Here is a 24846-nt window from a genome sequence, read left to right on the forward strand (position 1 = left end):
GAGTGTTCTGTCAACCCGCCACAAGCTGAGCAGTTCCATGATATTTAATAACCATCCATCATGCTCAGGAACTCCCTGAAATTATAATACAGCTCCCAAAGATACCCGCCTTGCCTCACGCTTGCAGCTCGCTGATGTTCCCCAACCCCAGCTCCCGCAACATGTACCTTGAGCGGTCGTGGTCGGTTGGGCTCTTTCCACCGTAGGTACAGCTGCCCCGCAATCGACAGGCCCACGAAGAACCAGTAGCTAAAGCTGTAGTAGTTTATGAGCTGGAAGATGTCCTCTACGCACAGGTAGACGAGTGACATTGCGCCCTGCGGGACAAAGGAAAAGTCTGTTGAACACATTTAGATTTTAAAAAAAACAAAAATCAGAAAAGTACTCCTGTTCCAAACACAATGGTACCATTGCCATTTTTATTCCACTGATCTAAACTTTTATTGGTTTACGAGTCATTCTCTTTACACTTTCTGTTCGTCTGCAAACAGTTAAACAAGCATTGGCATAGCCTCAGGGACCTTATAAGTGTTTAGCCAGAGCCATTGGCTTTGCCAATGTCTTTAAGCTATGTTGTAGAGCAGTGTCGCTGCTGTGCAGCATGCTGAAAAGTTATATTACAAAAGTGTTCTAAGCAAGTTTGTCACCTTATATATAACCAAGAAGACATTATGTACAACTGAATGACCCCATTAAAAGCTAATTAACATATATAAAGTGGAAATGTTAGGTAAATGTGAAGGAGTCAGAAATCGGAGGCTAAACGTTAAGTTAGTATCTTTAGCTTGATTTGCCAGAGCAGCACAATTGCAGCAAACAGGGTCTAATGTGGATGCTTTGGTAGCCTTAAATGAAGTACTGACGAGTGCCGACAAAATGAGCATGCATTAAGAGCATAAGAGACAACGTGATATGCTCAAATCTAGCATATCATTTCTTTTAGAAATGAAAGCAAATATTGTAAAGATTCCCATTAAAAATGAGAGCTCTAATTTTTGTATTGTTTGTTATTTAAATAAAATATCTTGGAACTTGTGTAATTGTTTGACATATACTTTTTTTTGTATTTTTGTACTGTTTTGATAATTAAATCCAAGAGATTGCTTAGGTGGGGGTCCCTGGCTTGGGGGGTCCCGCCCTGAAGTACTGACTCAGTGGAGGGGGGCACAGATGTCAAAAATGTAGGAGCTGCTGCTCAAATCAACATCCTGGTTTCAAACTTGCGTCTTTTAGTCATCATTTACTTGACACAATTTCTGAATTCCCCTGTACTAAGGCAGGTGTCACAAAGCTTCTCACCAGAAACTGAGCAATTGTAAAAGTAGAACATTTGGAGTTTTAAAAAAAATAAAACTTGTAAACAAATGTTCTAGGGAATTTCAGCACTGGCAATATTTACAAATGTTTGCACTTACGGAACGTAACTAGGATTGCTCTTCTTGTGGAAAAAGAAACATGCAGCGCGAGGCCTAATACAGCTGCTTTTAAAAGCACTGCAGAAGTGTGCACAATGTAATTACCGTAATATGTTATGGTAAACATATTGGCTGGCCCACAACAGCGCTCTTGAAACCAACTTACAATTAGATAATCATGTGTGGGCAGTGAGTGCCCCGCAAACAGACTCCCCTACTCAAAAACTTTCAGGGGCTGGGTAATTAAATTACCTTAACACAACTGCAAGCCTTAATGAAAATTAAATGGCAGACTAACCCAAGTGTGAATATTGGTTCCTGGTGACATAACCTGCAGATAAGGAGCCTACCTTCGGGTGTGTCTGACGAAGATGGCGGACTTCCTCATCTTCTCTGGGCAAGAATAAAAGACAGAGTCCTGTTACTTCTCTGCCGCCCCCTCGTCCTCAAATGCTGAGGTTTATCTATAGGCCATGGCGATTTCTTACGTCCTGGGACGCAGTTTCAAAATAAACAAGCACACATCAATGTTTGGTAGGCAAGGGGAGATTAAGTAATTTGCCCAGAATCACAGTATGTTGATTCGATGCACAGCTTCAAAGTATGCAGCTTTGGCCTTTATGCCGCAGTCTCTCCCAGTTTCTGTTTTTGGGGAAGTTTTAGTCAGAGATATTGAGTTAAATAAAAACACAGAGTGAATTGATGTTACGTCATCCTCTGACTAACAAGTGTAATTTTCAGTGATTTCATCCATATGCTAGTTATGGTCTCACAAAGTTGGCAAGCGTGCATCTTGAGACTGGTGGTGTACTTACAGCAGATGCCCATATGAAACAAAAGGGCCACCACCTGAAATTAGCTGTTTGCAGATGCGGGTATGCAGCAGGCACCCATCTGCAGTGACGAAGCCTGGCTTTCGAAGGGTACTATATACAGCTGCATCACATGTGCAGTGAAGAAGCCGGCACTTGACACAGTTTTCATCCCTACAGCTGCAGCTCGGAGGCCCAATCTCCAGGCGAGAACATGACATTTGCAGTTGAAAAGCGTTGCATGAAATCAGGAGCAACAAGGATGCATTTGCAATGCTATGTCTGCGTGTTCCTGGGCAGGGAGTAGTTTACAGGCAAGGCCGCTGCCCTGCCCAAGGGAGTATGGCGCCTCGCCTTTGTACCGAGTGCAAGGAGAGAGCTGCTTAATGACTGGTTTTGTGCATCGTGCATGTGCAGGTCCTTCGCTTGTCCAGGGTAGCCCGCTACGGTGTCTACTAATCAAATGCTGACTTGTAATTAGGAGGTGGCCTGGCTGCCATTTCAGGGAAGGGAGTGTAACACAAGCCTGTGCTTAGGGCAGGCTCGGGCTGGCAAGAGACGGGAAGGAAAAGTGCATGAAGAGCAGGCATGCTTGGGGCAACTACAGAATGCATCACGGCTCTATGGTAAAGCAAGCATACCAGGCTATTTCCACACTAAAGCAGGCACAGCACCTTATGTTAACATGAAGCGAGCGCCATTACTGCTCAAGGGCAGGGCCCTGCGAGTGGTGTGCGCGATCCGGCATTGTGAAAGTGAAAGCATGCATGGCGCTCTGAAAATAAAAACAAGAAGCGGCCGCCGTTATTGCTAAATAGCTGTATCCAGCGAGTGGTGTGTGTGGCCACCACTGCAGAAGCACTTGGTGCTGGACTGCTTGCACTTTAAAGCCAGAACGGGTTGCAGGAAAGGGATATCGCAGAACTTAACATCCAAACAAAAGTACACTTAAAAAAAAAAATCCTCTGCAGCGTCACAATGCAATTTAAACCCAAAGCAATCCAAACAAACATATGGTGCAATATGAGCAAGCCGCACCAGTGAAATGAAAGACACGTCAGCCATTGTAAAAGATAAACGCGGTAATAGCAACAAAAAAAAAGTGCTTAGCGCCTAATTAAGAGACACTGTGTCCCGCCACAAGTAAAAGATCCAATCCCGATTGGCGGGGTCAAAATCGGACAGGTTGGCAACCAGGAGGGATTAAAATGCCTCCGATGCAATCATTGCACTGTGTTTTGCATAATCCATGATGCCAAACGACGCTCTCAAACTGTATTGATTCCAAGAAGCCCTCGCATGCGCGCTGCTAACGCCAGGCGAGACCTAAAAAGGGATCCCTCCTGTTAATAAATGATTAGAAACCAGAATTTACCATTATTTTGTAGTTCTACAAGACCACAGAATGCACAACGTGGTAACAAAATACTTTACAAAAACATATGTAACCATGGTTGATTACATGTACAACGTTATTCGAATCAATGGCATAGTTCCTAATGGGTGCAAAGATATGGCCCAAAACACCCTCCAACAATGTTTCCAGAGTGGCCAAACTTAAAAGTCAAGAGGGTTTCCGTATTGAGGGAAAATCTTTGTCAATGTTAATCCTTTGAACTATCATTATAGATCTTCATTAAGTTTATGTGTTACTTCTACTACATGCACTGTGTGCAACACCCCGAAATGGGCAAGGGAACTGCTGAAACTGGGTGGGATACCAGGATCCTCAAACAACATAAAAACATGCAGAGCTGAATGTAGACAACCCCGCTGCACAAAAAAACTTTGGACCTAATTTACAAGCCCATTGCGCCGGCAGTGCGTTGCTTTTTTTTTGCCGCACTGACAGCGCAATGGGCTTGCCCATGTTTACAAGTGTTCACGTGAAGTCACCATGCTTGACGTTTCATGGTCTTGTATATATGGGTCCCTTTCACACATTGCTCAGTGTTGAAGGGCATTCCATGGGTGTTGCTACGCAAGATCCATGGAACCTGCCACATTCCCAGATTTACAACGTTTTGTAATGCTGGGAATGCTTTTGTTTCTCCTCGCTTTTTCCTCTTTCTACGCGTGCTGCATTTTGCACCACAGATAGAAAGAAGAAAATGCCATCAATTATTATTTTTGTGCAGGAAGGTGTCTCTTCCTGCACAAAAACAGCCATCCCCATAACATAGGCGCCCTTGCAACATTACGTAAAGGTCTTGTTTGTGTGCTGCCATAGGGGAGAAGGACAGGAATGCGCTGTCTCTTGTAGATAGGAACCATTCCTGCCCTTTTATTTTAACGCACAGCAGCACTGCAGGAAGGCATGCTGCGCTGCCATGCGTCAAAATATAGTAAATGAGGTCCATAGTGTATTGTGAGATCTGAAATAAGCGTGCCTCTTAATTTGTAACAGTAATAATTGCACATTATAAATACATATGGAAGCTTCTAATGTAAAAGTAAAATAATGCAGTCGATCCTGATGAGGCTATTCTAGATTACCATTCTATGCACTGCCCTGTCTTCTAGTGCGTGGCTCAGAGTAGCATCTTGTTTAATGCTTGTGTGTCGACCGTAAGGTGTGGTCAGAGCACTGATTATTTTTTGGCCTGAATCCAACAAAGCTCTACAATGTGGAGGTCATCTTCGGTCCTGTAGTTCAGAAACAGAAGTGCCATTGACAATAAAGGAAATCAAGAAGTGGACCATTGGAGACTGAAGTTTCAACATCACCATTTGGTTTGGATCTTGAAGTCCACAGGTCATTTGAGAGTGTCTCCTAAGGGTGACTCATTTATGGCATCCTTCATCTTCTGAAAGTTGGGATTGGTCATTGTTAAGAGTTTTACCCAATGTGTTGCTGTTGATACTTATAGATGAACAGCAACAAGGTGTTGTATTCTGCAGCGGATGCGCCTGGACCGTGCCCAGCGCCAGACCCCTGGCCCCCGCGAGTGCCACGACACCCAATGCCTCTACACCCCCAACATCCTCCAAGGACTCAACACCGGCCGATCAACCGCCTGCGTCCAGGCCTCTCCGAAGCTCACCCACAGACCCTTCTCCTGCTGTAGCTGCAGCTTCACCAGCCACCAAAGGCTGGCATGGCCCGCACCCCCCAGCCAGGGCAGGTCACAACCATCTCAGATGCATAATACTCAAAACCCACTCCGTCCACAGGCACCTACTCGACTCATCCTCCCCCGATGTCACCTTCCTGATAGAGACCTGGATGAACCCCTCTTCGGCGCCCAACATTGCCATACCATCCCGGACGGCTACAAGATCACTCACAGGGACCGCACTAACAAACCAGGAGGAGGAATTGCCATCGTCCACAGGAATTCTCTCAGAATTTCGACCAGCGCCGAAGACACCCTCAGCACTGCCGAACGCCTGCACTTCCACATCCACATCGATCCCAACACCACCCTCCGAGAAACCCTCATCTACAGACCCCCCGGACCACGACCACAGTTCAGCGACTCCATCACCGACATAGTCTGTGGATGCAAGGCCGTGCGTACTGACAATGTCCTCCTCTGAGACCTGAACTTCCACTTTGAAAACTCCAACGACCGCAACTCCACCACCCTGCTCAACAACCTTGTTAACCTCGGACTCGTCACAATACCAACCCACTCCACCGGACACACGCTCAACCCCATCTTTTCCACCAGCTACCATATCACCTTCAGCCACACCACCGAACTTCACTAGCCCGACCTCCGCTGCATCCACTTCTCTTTCCAGAAACACACCACGCACAACCACCCGCAACAAATGCCCTACCGCAGCTGGAACAAGGTCACTGAAGACCAGCTAATTGCCACCCTCGCCCGAGACCCACCAACTGACCACACCGACATAGCCGCCCGCAACTTCAGGCAATGGATTGACAATTGCGCCAACACTCTTGCCGCGATCAAGCAACCCTCAAGCAGACACACCGACAAAAGGGCCATCTGGTTCACCACCGACCTCCAAGCACCCAAGCAGATTTGCCGAAGACTCGAGAAGAAGTGGCACCATGAACAGACACCGGACAACCACGCTGCCCTCAAGAATGCCAGCTGCAAGCACCACCAACTCATTCAAACCACCAAAAGGACCTCCTTCAAGGAACGCATCAACAACAATGCACACAACATCAAAGAGCTCTTCAACATCATGAAAGAACTCGCTAACCCCAGCTCTAACGACATCCTGCCATCGCAAGACCTCTGCGACTCCCTAGCCACCTTCACCGACATCCACAACAGCTTCAACACCCAGACCCCCCAGACAGCTGCAGACACTTCAGACCCTTCACCCCCCAACCACACCAGCATCCTGCTCACCTGGAACCACATCAACGACGATGATACCATCAAAATCATGAACACCATCCACTCCAGCTCACCATCAGACCACTGCCCTCACCACATCTTCAACAAAGCGAGCTCCATCATCGCACCCAACTCTGGAAGATCATCAAAGGTTTCTTCGAGACTGCCACCTTCCCGGAAAGCTGGAAACACGCTGAGATCAACACCCTACTCAAGAAACGCAAGGCGGACCCAAAGGACCTCAAGAACTTCTGGCCCATCTCCCTGCTCCCGTTCCTGGGGAAAGTCATCGAGAAGACGGCAAACATACAACTGACCCGCTTCCTCGGAGAGAGCAACATCCTGGAAGCATCCCAATCTGGATTCCGCAGGAACTACAGCACCGAACCTGCCCTCATCGCCACCACCGACGACATCAGGACCCTGCTGGACAACGCCGAAACTGTGGCCCTTATCCTCCTGGACCTCTCGGCTACCTTCAACACCGTCTGCCACCGCACCCTACGCACACGCCTCCACAATGCTGGGATCCGTGACAAAGCCCTGGGCTGGACCACCTCCTTCCTCACATTCTGATCGGAAGCCTCCAGGATCACCTGTGGCGTACCCCAAGGCTCATCCCTCATCCCGACCCTTTTTAACATCTACCTGGCACCGCTCGCTAACATCGCCCGATCACACGACTTCAACATCATATCATACGCCAACAACACCCAGCTGATCCTCTCCCTCACCAAGAACCCCACCACCACCAAAACCAACCTCCGTGAAGGAATGAAGGTTGTCGCAGAATGGATGAAGAACAGTCGCCTGAAACTGAACTCTGACAAGACGGAGGTCCTGATCCTTAGCTCCACCCCCTCCACCTGGACCGACTCCTGTTGGTCGGCCACGCTGGGAGCTGCACCGACACCCACCAAACACACACGCTACATGGGGTTCATCCTGGACTCAACACTATCAATGACTCAGCAAGTCAACGCTGTCTATGCCTCCAGCTTCAACACCCTCTGTATGCTTCGCAAGATCTACAGATGGATCCCCACCGGAACCAGAAGGACGGTCACCCAAGCCCTGGTCAGCAGCAGGCTGGACTATGGCAACGCCCTCTATGTGGGAACCACAGCCAAACTCCAGAGAAGACTCCCAACTCATACAGAACGACTCCGCACATCTTATCCTCCACATCCCCTGCCACAGTCACATCAATGCCCACCTGAGAGACCTGCACTGGCTCCCGGGCAAAAAAAGGATCCCCTTCAAGCTCCTCACCCAAGCTCACAAAGCACTGCACAGCACCGGACCAACATACCTAAACAAACGACTCCCCTTCTACAACCCGAACTGCCAGCTTCGCTCCGCTGACCACCTCGCCACCGTATCAGGCATCCACCGAATGACCACCGGAGGCAGATCATTCTCCCACCTCGCCGCCAAGACATGGAACACCCTCCCCATCAGGCCGGCTCTAGGAATTTTTATTTGGGGGCAGCAAGGGTCCTTTCAGATGGGCCACTGCAGCAGTCACAGCCGGCATGACTGAGGGGTAAAGGGAGGGGCTGGGGGGGTGTGTCACTCTGGGATTTAATTTAATAATATCTATTTTAATAAATCAGCATGGAATAGCACAGAGTGTGCATGACTGGTTTGGGTGACCCCAGAGGGCCAAGCAAACAGTCTTTACGCATTCAGGAGTGGGCACACCACTCCTCCCCTGCCCTGCTTGCAGAGCAGCCCCGCCCACCCACAACCAAACATAAAAGGGTAATAACTGAAATAACTGAAAGTTATCACCATGTTATGTTTCTGTTTCTCGCACTGTGAGAAGCAGTGGGGCGACGCTCCTCAGCCATAGTGTAGGAGCCGCCCCTGCACTGCTGGCCTAGTTTGTTGCTTCTGGAGGTAGCCTACAAGCTCTAGCTTACATGATATCTATTTGCAAACCGTCAGCATGATACAACGGATTGCTTCTGTGTGTACATAGAGCATGTGGAGAGTTATTTGAAAGTAAGACCTAACTGCAAACGCTAGAATTCCAGCAGGTACTTGAATACCAAGCATGTTATAATAGTTCAAGATTAATAAAGTTCCTATTACCACACAAAAGCCTTGACATCATTGTATTAGAAAGGCTAGTTATTTACTTGTTGCAATTTGTCCAACACTTACTTCTCTGCACAAATATAGCTTGACACATTTTACTTTCTTGTCATTCTTTTGCGATGTACTTTCAAAGATACAAATTCTTGAAAAACAGTAACGCATTTGACAAAAGAGAAAGGAGTATTTTTAAGAACTGCCAGCAGTTTTCACACCAACCATTTCAAAACTAGCAGTCTAGTCATAGAGGTAACCCCTTATAAACTCATCCATACATAGGTTTCTGTGAGCTCCTTTCTCGTGTGCTAAAACAGTCAAATTATGAAAGATAAAGCATTAATATGTCATGCAAAGCAGGAGAATGAGACGTCCATCTAGTTGCTGAACTGCACTATGTGAAACTAGAAATCCTGGGATCAATCCTGGCTTCCATGCTCGATCACATTATGAGATCCTAGCCAAACCTTTATTTCCCCCCCTGAGCCTCCTTTATTCATCATCACATAAGAGGGCACCTTCAAATGCCTGTGTTCTAGATGTACACTGTACAAAACACATTTACTGTGAGAACAATTGTGGCTTAGATTCTTAGTGCAGATAAAGCACTATTATAGTAGACTAAATCAAACAGAAAATAGGTTTATAAATAAACTCCGAGTTGGGTGATAGGGCTCGTGTGGTGTTGGTACTCACTCTTAGCGGTATTATCTTAATTTGTAAATAGTTGCTATGGTGCTCAAGGGAGGGGGTAACCACCCACACTCCTGATATGTGACCCCTAGGTATCTACCTTACAAGTGAGAACAAGCCCGAGCACTCATACATACATATTTCGGTACGCGCCCTGCATCGCAAAATGCGATGCATGGCGTTCTACGAAATTCGTTTTATTAATGTTATTGTTTACTTACCTGCAATCATCCATATTCCTGTATTTATCACCCCCACCCTGCCCCTCCCCCGCCCCGCCTGCCTGCCCCACCACAACTCCCTCCACGGGCCGCGGCTGATCATACAATTATGTAAATCAGTCTATAGGGAATGTCGCAAAAGCCAATAAGGATTACCAGGAGTAGGGATCACATGTCATCCATACTGGTGGGCATGTTTTAATTGAGTTTTGGTCTGGAGGATAACAAACACAGGATTTAAAGCATACCCCAGTAATGGTGATGGGAAGGGGGGGGTTTACTGATTAAAATGTGTATCTGCCCTAACAAACTCTTTATAGCAACATTAGAATAATTAAAGACTTGGGAAATATTAACTACACAAAAAAGAAGTTCTAATTATACCTTTCAGGTTTGTATGCAGCTCTTTGATGACAGTTCATAGGTCACTGTCATGTTAGGAATGTAACTTCTGAACTGCAAGTAACAAAAGGATCTCTGTAACCAAGGCAGTAACCCACGGAGCTGTCCACATAAACTACAGTTTATCTGCATTTCAAAACTACCAACAGACAAAGGATTGCTCTCTAGCAGGATAATTAATCACCAGATTTATCTGGACATTTTTACTGTTGTCTTGCATACGTTTCAAAGAAAGGATTTGTCCCCTTTGCCATGTCCCTATTCTACTTGCACGAGTGGGCGGGCACTTGCAGTCTACTTGCACGAGCCCACCTTTCTAAAACGAGATACGTGATTGGCGGGGGTCCTGTGAGAAAGAGCCTGGGCCCAATAACGCAACTCCTAGAAGAAAAAAAATAATGTTCAGAGGAACGTTTTACATTTCAGTGGCCAGTTTCTGTTGGCCTTCTTAATGTCGCAGCCAGTGGCGGCTAGTGACATTTGAAAGTGCTAAGGTGTAAAGTTAGGGATGACTTAAGGAGCAAGCTATCACTGCATCTTCGTTTACTCTACTTTAGCCTTATTATTTTGAAGACTGTGTAACCCCATCAAAAGGGTCACATCACACCCATTGCAACAGAATCACAATTACAACAGGAGTATGTGACCACTTTGTGCTCTCTGCGAGAGGCCATGGATGGATGGCCATGTGTTCTGAACACGTTTTTGACTGACTGCAGGCACTGTGAGAAAAGTGCAGTGCCCTCAGTCTCCCCTCCAGAGCTCTCAATTGTGGCATCTACACGTAGCGCTGCTGGTGCGACTCAATCCAAAGGACAGGTGCCTGGAATCTTGAGTGATCCGATTTATAAGGCGCTGTCTGACACTTCTCACGTTTAATGTTGCCATATTATTGGAGTGCTTTGCATTACACAAGTAGAAAGAACACATTCACTTTTCACGGAGTGATTGGCTGTAATTAAATAAAGCAAGTCTGTTTAAACGTCATTCAGAGCTGAGCATTTGCTACAGCAGAGCGGGCACAAACCACTGTTCTTAATTTAAAGAAAATCCTCGAGAAGATCTTAAGCATCTTCTGAAAATATGCCACTTCCCACCTTGAGGAAAGTTTCCTCACCGAATGTGGGTAAATAACTGCCTCCCGCATTTTAAACAGCAGAGGAATCTCTGTTTCATCCAGTTTGCTTGGATGAGTGCTGAATGTGCCCATTTGGCATTAAATCTAAAATGGTAGAATACCTCTCTTCAGCAAAACCTGACATAAATTGTTGGGGGACCGGGCATTGCACATGCACGACTTCCTGTCACTGGAGAGTTTCGGATTTTTAAGTGGCAGATAGGAATTGATCCTGGCTATCTAAGGACATAACATGGCAAATAATCCCCCCTCCCCACCAGGGGCACCACAAGAGACACATTTCGAGGGGGTGGGGGCGGCTACCAACAATTTCAGAGTGAAGGTTGATTCTTCCAGCAATATGCAGGGGCTGTAAGAAGGGGTGAAAAAACCAACAAAGCCTCATTAGCACTTAAATGGTCTGACACACGACGGGGGGAGGGGGGGGGGGGCAAGGTTCATGTTTGGGTGGGCCTGACCCACCCGGCCCACCCACTAGAACCGGGCCTGCTCCCCATACACCTGCCACAGACCAAGGACCTGCTGACCTTCAGGATACTTCTCAAGACCTGGGTGTTTGAACAGTACCAGCACCTCACCCCCCACCCCCTAGCGCCATGAGATCCCATTGGTGAGTAGTGTGCTTTACAAATGAATTAACAAATGAATGATTGATTGATATTCTGAGTCTTCGAAGGGAGCGTGGCAGGGTGAAACTGGTGTGGTAAATACCCTGTAATTCTGGGTGGGTGGCAATCACCACAGTCCGTGTGGGCGGGTCATAATAATGCCCTGCAAGCGGATACAGATCTGAGACTATGTCAGACTGCAGGTCGTTATGATTTATTCCTTTCAGTATGCGTCATTTGGGTACAAGATCCTGCAATGCGGTGTGTGGTGTGGTGGTTAGCGTACTGCAGGTTGTTGGCAGTGTATGGTAGCGCATGGTAGGCAAGGTGGTCGGTGCACTTCGGAGTGAGGGAGGTAATGCCCTCAAAAGAAAGACTCTGTGGATAAACCTCTGTGGTCAAGGTTAGTATTCTGCAGGGTTGGTCAGGCACCAGCAAGTGTGTGTGGGGAATCCAAGCACTTACATTGAAGAGCAAAGCTGGAACTGGAGTGAAGCGCTTCACATGGATCATACAGATGGCATCAGGGAGGTGACCCTCACGAGAGCCCACGAAGAAGAGTCTGAAAAACACACGAGAACTGTAAATAAGTGTTACTTGGATTCACTGAGCTTATAACTCCTTCTGAGGTTATACTACCGTCAAGATATCTGGCACATGGCAACAAAAAGCACTGTGGGAAACTACTGCCCACATAAAACTCTACTGGTATTAATGGCAACTGAAAGCCATGTCGACACAATTGCCCCCCACAACACTGTACCAAGCACTAACTCCCACCTAGACTATTGTAGTGCATTAAGCTAACTCCCTCATCCACTAAATACCTAAAAAAGAACCTCCAGTCACTCGGGCCTAGGTAACGCCTTTCTAGACACTATTGACCCACTCGTCACTGATCCTTCAAAACAATATGCACTCTATACTTATTGATAGGAGTTCTGCAGGTCAGAATTAATCCTGGATAATAAAATTTGATTTAGTAGTGCACACTGTACCTTGATGCTGCCAAAATGGATGCATTGAGGCCACCAAAACAAGACAAAGCTACAGCCAGAGGGATCGTCCAATTGAAGACTCCGAAAATTTGATCTGCAAAGGTCTAGAGCAAAAACAGACATGTGTCACAACGATGACATTATTAAATACCACCGCCTGCTCTTTCCACCCATGGAACTCTTGCGGAACCCCTTCAGGAAGGACACCTACCACTGCCACTGCATCACTGGCCAAAATGGATCTCATGTCCAGCACGGTGTAGTATGCGACGTTGGTAAGGATGTAGATGATGGTCACAATTGGCATGGAGATCCCGATGGCCAATGGCAGGTTCCTGCAATAAAACATGAAAGGGTTAAACATGCACCTGTCAAACTCCAAGTCAAGCAGTTATTATAAAAAATAAGGTGGGGTAGGGCAAACTGACTAGTATGTCTATTTGATTTTTCTTCAGTTCACCTCAAGTGTATTTCGGCATCAAAGCCTACAAAAACATATATATCTCACAATAATATGAATTCTTCACAAGCATTTACATAAAATGAAATATAATTATGTTATTATAACTAGCAGCATTGCTGCATTTAGCTGTAAGTTTGGAAAGAACAAGGGTCCTAAACTTTTTGAATAGAATTAGAAGTAATAAACATAGGCTTAAATAAGGACTATGTTGCTTTTTTTGGTCCAATATCCGGCCGGACAGAGGAATGTTTATTACAAGGATTAAATAGAGGTTGACAAATAACGTAAGACACGAAAAGAATCAAACAACTGGGCACAAGCCTGTACCAAGTGACAAGAAGACAGTACAGGGAAAAAAATATATATAACGGGCAAACAGAGTAGAGAGAGGTGGCTTACAATACAATGCAATCTTGTGTAAGCTCAAACCAACAACTACGACAACAACAGTTACACAATTCACAAGTGCAGTATTGTTTAAACAGTCGACGTGACGTTTCGATCCCTATCTCCAAATAATTATTGGGATCATCTTCAGGACTAACATAATAACTTTTGCCTGAGTGAGCTCAGCTCATCATGAACAATTGAAATCATGGATCTGCAGCACAGAGGAGGAATTGCTGTAGCATGGATGTGGTTTAGAATCTGGATAATAAATTGAATCTATATACATTGGTGATCCAGGGAGGATTATTTCCTACCTCTCACAGAGACTTTGTCCAGTTTCATCGCTTCACTCTTTAGCTGCTTTGTAGTCTAGTAATATCTAGGAAGCTATCCCATTCACTCGCAGCTCAATTACCTTGACAAGGTAAAAAGAACAGGACAGGTGTTATCTTTTCTCTAGCAACACCAAGCCCCAATGAAAGGGTGTTAGCTCTTTGTGAGCTCTCCTCTAATGCCACTCGAGAGAGATCTTCTACATGGGGCACTGGCACCAGAGCTGGACTGGCCTCATGGGATACAGGAAATGGATGAATAGAAAGATCATAAGCTACCCAGGGTAACAGCCCCAAGGGAAAACAACCAGTGTTCGTCATATATCCCCGCCACCACATTCCACCTGCAGATGGTAAGACTCACTCGCTCCATTCACTTGGTACACTACAGGGCTAGTGTGAAAACATTTCCCAGGACTTTTAGCTGTCAGTCCAACACTGCTGGGCACAGTTTTCACATTCTTTCCCACCCATTGTTTACAATTCCACCCGCCTTCTCCCTAAATATCAATTTCTCACACAATGTTAAACAGGACCTGATGACCGCTGCCTCATTGCATCCGGGAAATCCCCCAGGGAGAACCAGTACTGCCAGGTAGATACAAAGATGTAGCAAGGGTGCCATGGGTCCCTAGTGCAAGGAAGAAAAAGAGGCCTCCTGCACCCCAGGTTTACAATAAATACATCCATAACTGAGGTGCAATGGGCCCCTCACACCTCTGGACCAGGGTGTTACTACACCTGCAGCATTATGACTAGCTACAGTTCTTCAAGTTCCTCACACTACCTGTCTTTCCCTCTCACCTCTTTATAACAATGTCTCTCTCATCTCTATCCTTTAGTACTCTCTCATCCATTCCCCTCCATTGTCTCTCTCTCTATCCTGTCTCTCACACACAATCCCCTCCCCACCTTACTCTCATAAGATGAAACACAGAGAAGGCTACTAGCAGGCGTTCTGTTTAAATCCTTTTCGAAGGGCTAGCCAGCAATCTCAACATCGGACTGTCCAGGCAGGTCATCATTGGGCCGCTGGCGGAAGAATTCTGTCAACGGCCCTACTGGGGGCTCCGTGGATGGAATACTTAAGGTCTGCGCATTTGAAGAAAAGGGTGGATCTAGTGGTTGGCTTGCAACAGAATACCCTGTATGACAAAATTTCAATTGGACACTTTGGGGCATATTTACAAGAAAGTGGCGGAGCGCGGCGTCAGCCTCCTTGGCTTAACACCACATTCTGCCACTTCTGAAATGCAGGATTGCACTGTATTTACAAGAACACAGTGCATCCTTGGATATCCCCCTGCACTGGCGCTAATTCAGCTGCTTAACGCCAACGCGTTTAGCAGCTGTGTAAGAGTGCCTGTGTTGAGGAGAATGATTGTTTATGTGCAGGAAGGGTAACCTTCCTGCATTTAAACAATCTAATATGGTGTTTTGCAATTTTTTTGTGTGCTGCACAAAGCAGCACACATGGAAACAGCAAAAAAACAAGGAGAAATTAACCATTTCTCCTCGTTGCGCCAGGATAAAATCAGGTTTTCCCCAGTCTTAATTTAGCGCTGTCCCATATTTATGCAAATGTAAATATGTGGCAACATCAAAAGCAATGGGTGTTGCAGTGGAATGCCAACCACAACACCAATTGCCCGCCCCTTTAACGCTAAGAATAGCGTAAAAAGGTGCCTTATTCACAAGGCACGTTAAGCCACATTAAATGGCTTGATGCTGCCTTGCGAATAAGTTGAAGCCCCTATCGCCACCATAATGTTGGGAAAAGTGATGCTGTGGTGGTGATAAGGACTTGTAAATATGCACCTTGGTGTATTTTTGCTTTGGAGCATTGTCGTCTTCCATGATATTTGGTTTGAATTTTATGTATCTCAGTGTGTTACGTTTTATGGCTTTATAGAGGAAGCCTGCTGATTTGAGGAAGCAGAGGGAACCATCTACATGATTTTACTCCTGCCAATCTGGTCATTCTTTGGTGTCCCAGAACATTTCATTACTGTGACTAGAACGACTCCAAGTGGAGCAAATAGAATCACCAACAGGACAGTGAGACGAGAATTCTGTTAACCTACTCAGGAGGAGATGACCGGTGTGTGCAGAACTTGATTGTTGTTACCTTCAGGATGAAGTGATGCAGGATGTGCGTTGGAGTACTCTTTCTGCTCTTTGTACCTCTGTCAAATTGATGTATTCTGACTCATTGTCCTGTTTACTGGTGCAGCCTTACCATTTAGGATCCCGACTATTCCCTTTAGCTCATAGGTGGTCAACTCCCACTATATGTATTTTCAAAACCAACAAATAGGGGCAACCTCTGAAGGATAATGTGACAACATTAGCTATTGGTGCTGGTCATAATCCTGTTGAGTTGAACCATGATTACCTCCAATGATATGTCTGTAGCCATAATGGTTTGCACAATGATTCAAACAGGTTCAGAATCAGGGCAAACTACTCCTGCTTATGGTAGTAGATTGTGCCTGTCTGCCAAGCACTCTGAGACCTTCGGGTGACTTACGCGCTATATAAATGCAAATGAAATGAAATGAAAAAAATGCTGGTCCCTCTGGAGCTGTAGTAAATATAGTAGGGGCTTCATAGTATGAGTCGGGGACAATGTAGGCTCACCATTCTTGATCTGTGAAGGTGATGGAGGAGCTGCTTGGCCCAGATGTCCTTCATACCTCTCTGGAAAGATGGGTAGCAACAACCTTGTGTCTTCTGTGCAGTCTCAGTCATTTAAGCTGTGTTCACAAAGGTCTTTCCAGTCGGATGGTCTTTCTAAGACTCGTGTTCCACCTCCCGACAGGCCATAATCCGGCCCTCGTCAAACAGGTAGGTCTTCTTTCCCTTCTCTTCCCAATTGGCATCTGTAGGGCAACTTCTCAGGCTTTCTCATATATAAGCACAGAGGAGGGACGCTAATAATCAATTGGAAATCTTAGGTCTGTGCTGCAGTCTTCTTCTCTCTTCCACAACTGTACAGACGTATTAGCAATGGTGAAAAAAGTGGTGGTTGAGGGGGTCCCCTGTACCCCTCTGGTGGTTTAAATCGCTGCCAGAACCAGAGGGTTTGCCACATTCAAAGGTTTGAGGTCTTCTCTAAAACTATTGAAAAACCTTGAGTTGTTGCTGGACAGATTTTGTGGGATTCCTGCACCATGTCCACATTGGAACTAACAGCTTGATCTGCTTCTGTTGGCAAGTGAGGTGGCCACAACACAAGATGCCGGCAATGAGTGAGCATCAGCCAGGCTAGGAGAACCAACATTTTGGAAACAGGAACGGGCTGATGGCCTCTCCCACTCAACAATTAAAAATACTTTTGGGAGAGGACAAGGACAGTGTACATGCAGGCTGACATATTTATGGTGGACAACACCAGTCCAATGCAGAGGCGAGCGCTATGTTGAGTGATACACGTGGTGTCCAGTGGACAACTGAACCCACCGGCTCATTCCTCAATTATATATTCCCAAACACATTCTCCTACACAATGCCTCTTTCATGCATGTTCAGGCCAGATGAAGGACCCCTGTTATGGAGACTGAATGGAGATTTAACAGGAGATGGAATATAGGCAGTCTCCACACATGGGTGCAGGTAAAAAGTGCCCCTGCTCGAGAATATTACTCTAGGTTGAGGGGCAGTTGCTCCTTTCAATCAGATTGGGAGTACACTTTCAATGTTACAGTGTGGGCAAAGGGCAGTCTAGAAATTGGACACTGGCAGAGCAAGATATCTGTTCTAAAACTCACCCTATCAGGTTAGTCAGCCTCTTTCTGATTTTTTTGAAGCAGCATTAAAAAGAAAGCAAGGAGAGCATCTATATTAACTTGTCCAGTGATTTGTGAATTTCTTCTGACCAATTACAGATAAACTCAACCAAAGCCTTAAAGGTTGCAAGACTATTATCAACAAAACATGGTAATTGGGAATCAGTAACAGTAGTAGCGTATGTTAATAATATCTAACTCATCTTTTTTATGTTCTGGGATGCAATGTTGATTTTAAACATTAGGATATTAATTATTAAGTAGTCTCAATGGGAGAGACGATAAAACCTAAACAGCTTTCAGCTTGGATAGTTGCTATTCGACAACAGCTTGTATTGGTGGAATACCAGCACATGCTGGCACATCAGAGTGTAGGAAATCGCTCCAAAGGAAATCTTTGTCACAGATCAACCTACAGCAAAAGTGCAGGTTTGTGAAGACGTTTTAATGATATAGTCGAAAACCAAAATCTACCTGATCTACATTCAACAGTCCAATAATCTCGCGACACAAAGCCCCATCTCCATGCTTTCCAGAGAGGTACAACTACTTCCTGGAATGCCATAGGCTCCCTAATGTAAATATACTTAAAACAAGGCAATGTAATATCCCGAGTGAATCTGCCATGTTAAATTTAGTCAAAGCTGCTAATGAAGGAATATGCTTTGTGCATGCTGGGGTGTTTGCAACATTATGCACCCTACGGGAACATTACTCGTGGCCAAAACAAACTAAACAATACATATTGCACTATGAAATGTGTTAGAAAATAAAACGTTCTACAATATTAGATCCCCACCAGTTCCATAGGAGAAAGCTGTTCACCCTTTCCAAATCGTGTACCTCAATCATATCAATCCAATACAATCGTTAAAGTAGTAGTGGTAGACTTATGCACTCGATTCAAGAGGGTATGGCCAAGCCAAGGAACAGCTCCCCAAGTCGAAAAGGACTTGTTAGGCTTAGTATCAATAGGTGGGGTTCAACATTTTATTCTGGCCGAGGGCCAGCTTTTATATCTGAAGCATTATCTGAGGCACTTGATAAGATGAGGGTAAGTCTCCAATTCTCGCACCCCTTTAAGACCAGTAAAAACAGAGACGAAGAGAGAGCTAAGAGTACATTAAAATATGACTGGACTGCAAGTCCACAGAAAGCAATAAATAATAATCTGAGGCATGTATTGTCAATCCACTGTCCTTATGAGATGATTTTCAGAATTAAGATGTATGTATAGGAAGTTCCAGGGTGGGAGGATCCGCTTGATCAATCAGGTCTTACTCTGTTGCAGGGTTAGCAGCAAACATGGGGCAGTCTGAGTTAGACTCCAGCTTCAAATCACAGGTCAACAAATGGTAGGCACTGAATTTATTAACTATAATGTGACGTTTCCAACAACATACCTTTTGCAAACAGAACATGGACTAATTGAAAAACTGTTTCAGTGGTAGTAGTTCTCACAACATAAGTACAGAACTATCAGAATGTGAAATATTCATTTCAAGGATTTGAGTATGGGAATTCTGTCAGGTTAAGGAAACAGATTAACTAAAACACATCCTTTGTAAAGTAAATGAAGATTTAAGAATAGTATAAGAGAATAAACAAAACTGCCTTGGACTTACATCTGGCTTCCTTTAACGTCGATTTCATTTGCAAACAGGTTCATAATAGTGTATTGTATTATACCAATGCTGCACAAAGAATACATTTCAGAAATAGAGAATCTAGCTATGATAATCACAAAGCCAAGCAATCAAAGAGAAATACATAGAATCACTAGAAGAATACCACAATAAGAAACGAAAGCCCCCCCTCCCCCTTGGAACATTGTGTCTACTGGAAAGAAAAAGACCTTCAGACTTTAGGTCCTGGAGGAACTGTCTACATTCCATTGACTTTTTGCCTTGAGTTAGATGCACTCTTGCCTCCTACTTGTGAGTGGAAGTGGAAAAACCTTCTAATTAAATTACAAACATAGGCGTCATTGTGCAATGATGGCCCTCATCTTACTGTTGAATATTATAAAGCAGCTGTTCTGCAACATCCAAGAATGCTGACTGGTTTCTACATATATCTAAAGCAACAAGAATAACACAGAAGTATCAACAATGGGACCAGTGCCTAATCCTGACGATCGGACTGAAGCCAAGTTTGAACAAAGATTTCCATATTTCAAGTACTCATTGAAATATAAGAATAATACTAAAAGGTATTTTATAATCAAAATACTACAACGCGTTTACGTGTCTGTTAGTAGGCACACAGTGAAACATTCATTTGGATTTCTACATGCATATATTGAAAAATGTTTTCCAATTGGACTATACCCATACCAGTAATACCAGTATGTGGAACGGAAAGTTGGCAGATTTAAGGATCGGAATCATTCATACTAGCATGTTACTTTCTAGAATATTTAATATTTTTGAATGATAAGGTTCAGCAAATAACATAGGCAGGTTTCACTAATGTAAATGGGTTATTAATACCTTGGATACCTAAGGAGAATTGTTCTCATGTCTCAAACTGGGAATGGGAAGGGCACTGAATGATAATAAAGTGCAAGAAATTATTGATATTGGTTCTTTTAAAAATTCACACACGGTTCAACGTTATGAAAGCTTTTCAAAAGAAGTAACAGGTCCATTAGCTGATAAGCAATCCTAAATGTTGGCAAAGGTGGTTAAATGATTGGAAACTATTGGTGACACATATATGCTTTGCAGGAAAATATGAATGTTAAGGTTTTTTTAAAGGTCCAAAAACAAGAGGGCTTATTTACAAGCGTCTTGCGCCGCCGGTGCATCACTTTTAATATAGGAAAATGTGACGTACCGGCGGTGCAAGGGCCTTGTAAATAAGCCTCAAAGGATTTCAAAGCATATCTAGGTAACTTCATTCTCAATGCAGTGCTTATATTAGGAACAACCTGTTTTTAAAAACAATGTAAACAACTGTTTGAGTCCATCAGAAACCTCATATATATGTAAACATAATGAATAATAATAATTTTATAATTATAATGAATGCAACACAAACATAGCAGAACATATTTGTTATTTGAGAGTGTCCCTGCAAACAAGCACTTCAGAGATTTTAGAGACAATTAAAAATGGTTATCGTATCGTGAAGTTTAAAGAAGATTGCTGTTTTCTTCTAAAAGGAATCACTTATTTAGTGACTTTAATATTATACATATATGCACCCATAAACACATATATTTACATGTGTAGATAGATAGATAGATAGATAAATATATAGATAGATAGATAGATAGATAGACAGACAGACAGACAGACAGACAGACAGACAGACAGACAGACAGATAGACACACACACACACACACAGACATATATACGCACACACCCTTGAGTCATTAATATTTTTCTCGGTTCTTGTCCCAAACCTCTAGAGTTTTGTGGTGATCTGGGAGAAGCTGCATCTGAACCCTAACAAACCAATTTCTATCTACTGCTATGAACCCTCCTAAATGTGGGGCACACCTGGATAGCTTTCTTTAGCCTAAAAGGGTGATTTAGCTTATTGTGCCCCTTCTTCAGAGAAAAGGAAAACAGGCAGGCCTCTCTCGCTCTTCTCTATAACAAGTTAAGATGATCTTGACTTGTGAATCAGACAGCCCTGTCAGATAAAACCCAATCCAAGAGGGATGCAGGTGAAAGCATGGAACTCGTGGGTGTCTAGCACAAAGTTATAGTGTTAGTCAACAGCCCGTTCCACAAAAGTAAACCTCCCTGGCGGTAGAAAATGCATAACTCGCATTGCATCAGAAACTTCCAAGCACTGCCTAACCTGGATCACGCAGTGACGTGATCGAGCTGGCCACGTGGATTTTTGCCTTACCTCTAACACTTGATGTTAGAAGAAAGGGGGCAAACCAGAAACCAGGGACCTGGGCCGGACAATTATTATCACAACAAGTGGTCCCTTTGGGGGAAATGTAATCCTGGACTTCCACAGCAAAAGTGAAATAAAGAACTCCTCTGTGAGTTATTTACAGTTATGCGATAGGTGGATTTATTTTAGTAATGCTGTTCTTATATTGCAAAAACGGTACAGAGGAGTAAGACTCAGTATTCATATTACTTAGAATGACCAATGGTGCTCCTACGGGGTGACGGCCCAGTGGAAGTAACAAGAAGTGATGAAGTGCTATATAGAGATATATAGAGATATATATATGGATCGAATTCTGTTTCCAGGTTGAACCCACAGAAAGTACGGACCACCACACGAATTGCAGAGTGTCACAGCAGCGTTTTATTTAACCATTTTGCAGCTTAGATTTTGGCATGACGCGTTTCGGGCAGGGTCTGCCCTTGATCACATGAGAGATATATATATGTACAAGTGACTGATCGGGTCAAGATGTGGACAAGAGTGTCACTCATGATGTGAGTGTCGACAACCACAATCAAAAAAATTTAGTCAGTCCACATATGTTAATGTTGACATTTTGACCCCTTCACACAATTACTTAGAACATGGTCATCATCAGGGCAAAAAGAGAGAACAGGAGACACCACAGGGTTGGGGCAAAGAGACCCACAGATGCAGCCTGCAGGAAGGAAATGGTTACAATCAGTGTACGTAAGACATTAACAGGTCCAAATTCCAGGATGGAGCCTACATTAGATGCAGGTGTTAGTTCACTGAAACTTTGGGGTTTTTGGACACCCACTGACTTGCAAGGCACTATCAAATTTAGTTGCTTTTTAATCAGGACCCAAGTGGCAGTATATTGTCAGTTTCAGTCTATTGCACAAGACATTGGTGGCGCAGTCTCCTGTTTCTGTCAACAGTTTTTTGAGGCAATCCTACGAAATATTGATTGACACATCTTCGGTTGTGTGTCTCTTTTTGCCCCAACCCTCTGGTGTCTCCTGTTCTCTTTTTTTGTCCCGATGATGACCCTATTCAAAGCAATTGCGCAAAGGGGTCAAAACGTCAACATTAACATATGTGGACTGATTTTAAAATGTGATTGTGGTTGTCGACATCACACCATGAGTGCTGTTCTTATCAACATGAACATATGTGAACTGATTTTAAAATTTGAGGTTGTCGACACTCACATCATGAGTGCTGTATCTGTCAACATATTGTCTCAATCAGTCGCATGTATATATACCTGTATATAACAGAAGTGCACTTAATCACTTCATGTCACTTACACTGGGCCATCACCATGTAGGAGCCCCTTTGATCTTTCTAAGTGATATGACTTTAGTGGAAGAGGTGTGGCGCCGCGGCTAGGTCGACTGACTCCGGAATCTGGGGATCACGGTTCGATCCCTGGCACTGGCGGCAGATTAGCCCAGCACCATGTGGCAATAGCTTGCTTAATCCTCCCGACGGCCCCCAGCGCCTAGAGACCCTTACGGGTGATTGTGCGCTTTACAAATGTGGATTACTATACTCCTCTGTACCATTTTTTAAATTTAAGAATGACATTACTAAGATAAATGTAACTATTGCATAACTATAACTAACTAGCAGAAGAGTTCTTTATCTTATTGTTGCCATGGAAGTCCAGTGTTACACTTCCCTCTTAGGGACCACTTACCTCTTACACAGCCATTCAACTAATCCTCACAGTCTTATTACCGTTGCTGCACCAACCCAAGCGTTTGATTCCATGAGAGGAACCCAAGAGACGCGTTGCAATAGGGAACCAGTGACCACAAGAGGAAGGGTCGTGTTTTACCTCAGAAATGTAGTTCTAGGGTTGAAACATGAGACCTTGGCCAGCATATCATAGGGTCTCCATTTGGGACTGGTCTAATACATATCAAGTGAGATTCCCTGAGAGAGGAGGATTTCTAGGATGGACATTGGATGATTTAAAGAAGAGCTACTCATTCAGTTGGAGTTTGAGTGATGAGTCTGGTGTTGACGCTCTGCTGATTAGAGACTTGATTTCATAAAATGAACAAGAATACATCCAATGTCTCAAGATTTCCCCAGGAAGGATTTGTAGGTTGCCCCCTCTCGAGGAGATACAGGTAAAAGGCTTGTCTCTCTGTGTCTAAAATCAGATGCCACATATGGGCAGGGATACCACAGACTGGTATGAGGAGGCAGCAGACAACCCCCTATACATCTGGGGCACATGCTCATGTCAAATATCATCATAAAGCTCATCCACTTGACTCAACAATTGTCGAGTCCACTATGAAAAACACCAGGCAGTAGGTTCTCTTTTCTACTCTAGATTATCTATATTGCTGAGTTGCGATGAAGCTCTAGCAGACGATACTTTGGGACTAGCTTGCAGTTCCTTTTTGCAATTTAGACTAATGCGTTTTAATTCCGTACAATAGTGCACTCTTACCCTTCTGCAAACAGGTCTGTATTAACCCCTCTACACATCACTACATGCTTACCTCTATGTACATCAGTGCACTCTTACTGTAATTGGTACCCCCTTACCTGAACACTCGTCTCTTAAGGCACACGTTTATCTCAGTGCGTTTACCTTTGTTGGTGCACTACTAACCCTCTGTAAGATGGAGCAATCTTATCTCCAGGCTCTTGTGCACTTCAACCTCTCTGTATGTTGGTACAGCCCTCTGTAACATTTTTATACCAGCACTCATCCCTCGCTGTATTGGAGCAATCTAATATCCCGCTCCCTCTCCTAGGGCTCTCTTACCTCTCGGGGTTCTTGATCTCCTCTGTGACGAAGTTGAGGGTGTCCCATCCGGAGTACGAGAAGAGGGCAGAGTAGAGTGCTAAGGCGATGTCACCTGGATTGTAAGAAGAGCCTTCAAAGGAGTTCTCAAAGTGCTCAGTTTTTCCTGGAAGAGGTGAAGACAAGTCAGTCAACGTATTCATCCATCTTGGATAAGAGCATTTGGAACTCCAGTCCATACTCATTCATCTTGGACAGAACTATCCTCATCTCCTCGCTCTTACAACTCGGGCACAAGACACCCTATCTGACTCATTTACCAGAGATGCATTCATTATGGACTCTCATTCTGCTCTGTTGTGTCAACTCTACAGTCATCCAAGTTTGTGATCTTGGTTCGTGATTCCCTCCTTCATCTCAGTTGAGTTGACTCCTCACTAGTGCTTAATTTGTGCTGTGGTCACAGGTGGGGTTTGGGGACCAACAGTCATTTTCATCATCAGATTTTGAC

At 44.4% G+C, this 24846-nt stretch overlaps 1 protein-coding gene across 2 annotated transcripts in view; it reads right to left on the reverse strand.

Moving 5' to 3' along the window:
* SLC7A7 (solute carrier family 7 member 7) overlaps positions 1-24846 on the reverse strand; it is a 188460-nt gene that overhangs the window by 14038 nt on the left and 149576 nt on the right. For both annotated transcript variants that reach the window (XM_086923651.1, XM_086923650.1), the window contains exons 4-8: positions 24357-24501; positions 12918-13041; positions 12707-12810; positions 12174-12270; positions 168-317 (exon numbers count right to left, since the gene is read on the reverse strand). In XM_086923651.1, the coding sequence (XP_086779777.1) occupies positions 168-317; positions 12174-12270; positions 12707-12810; positions 12918-13041; positions 24357-24501 (620 nt within the window). The remainder of the gene's footprint in view (positions 1-167; positions 318-12173; positions 12271-12706; positions 12811-12917; positions 13042-24356; positions 24502-24846) is intronic.

The sequence above is a fragment of the Lissotriton vulgaris genome, chromosome 5, assembly GCF_964263255.1.
Source record: "Lissotriton vulgaris chromosome 5, aLisVul1.2, whole genome shotgun sequence".
Taxonomy (NCBI): domain Eukaryota; kingdom Metazoa; phylum Chordata; class Amphibia; order Caudata; family Salamandridae; genus Lissotriton; species Lissotriton vulgaris.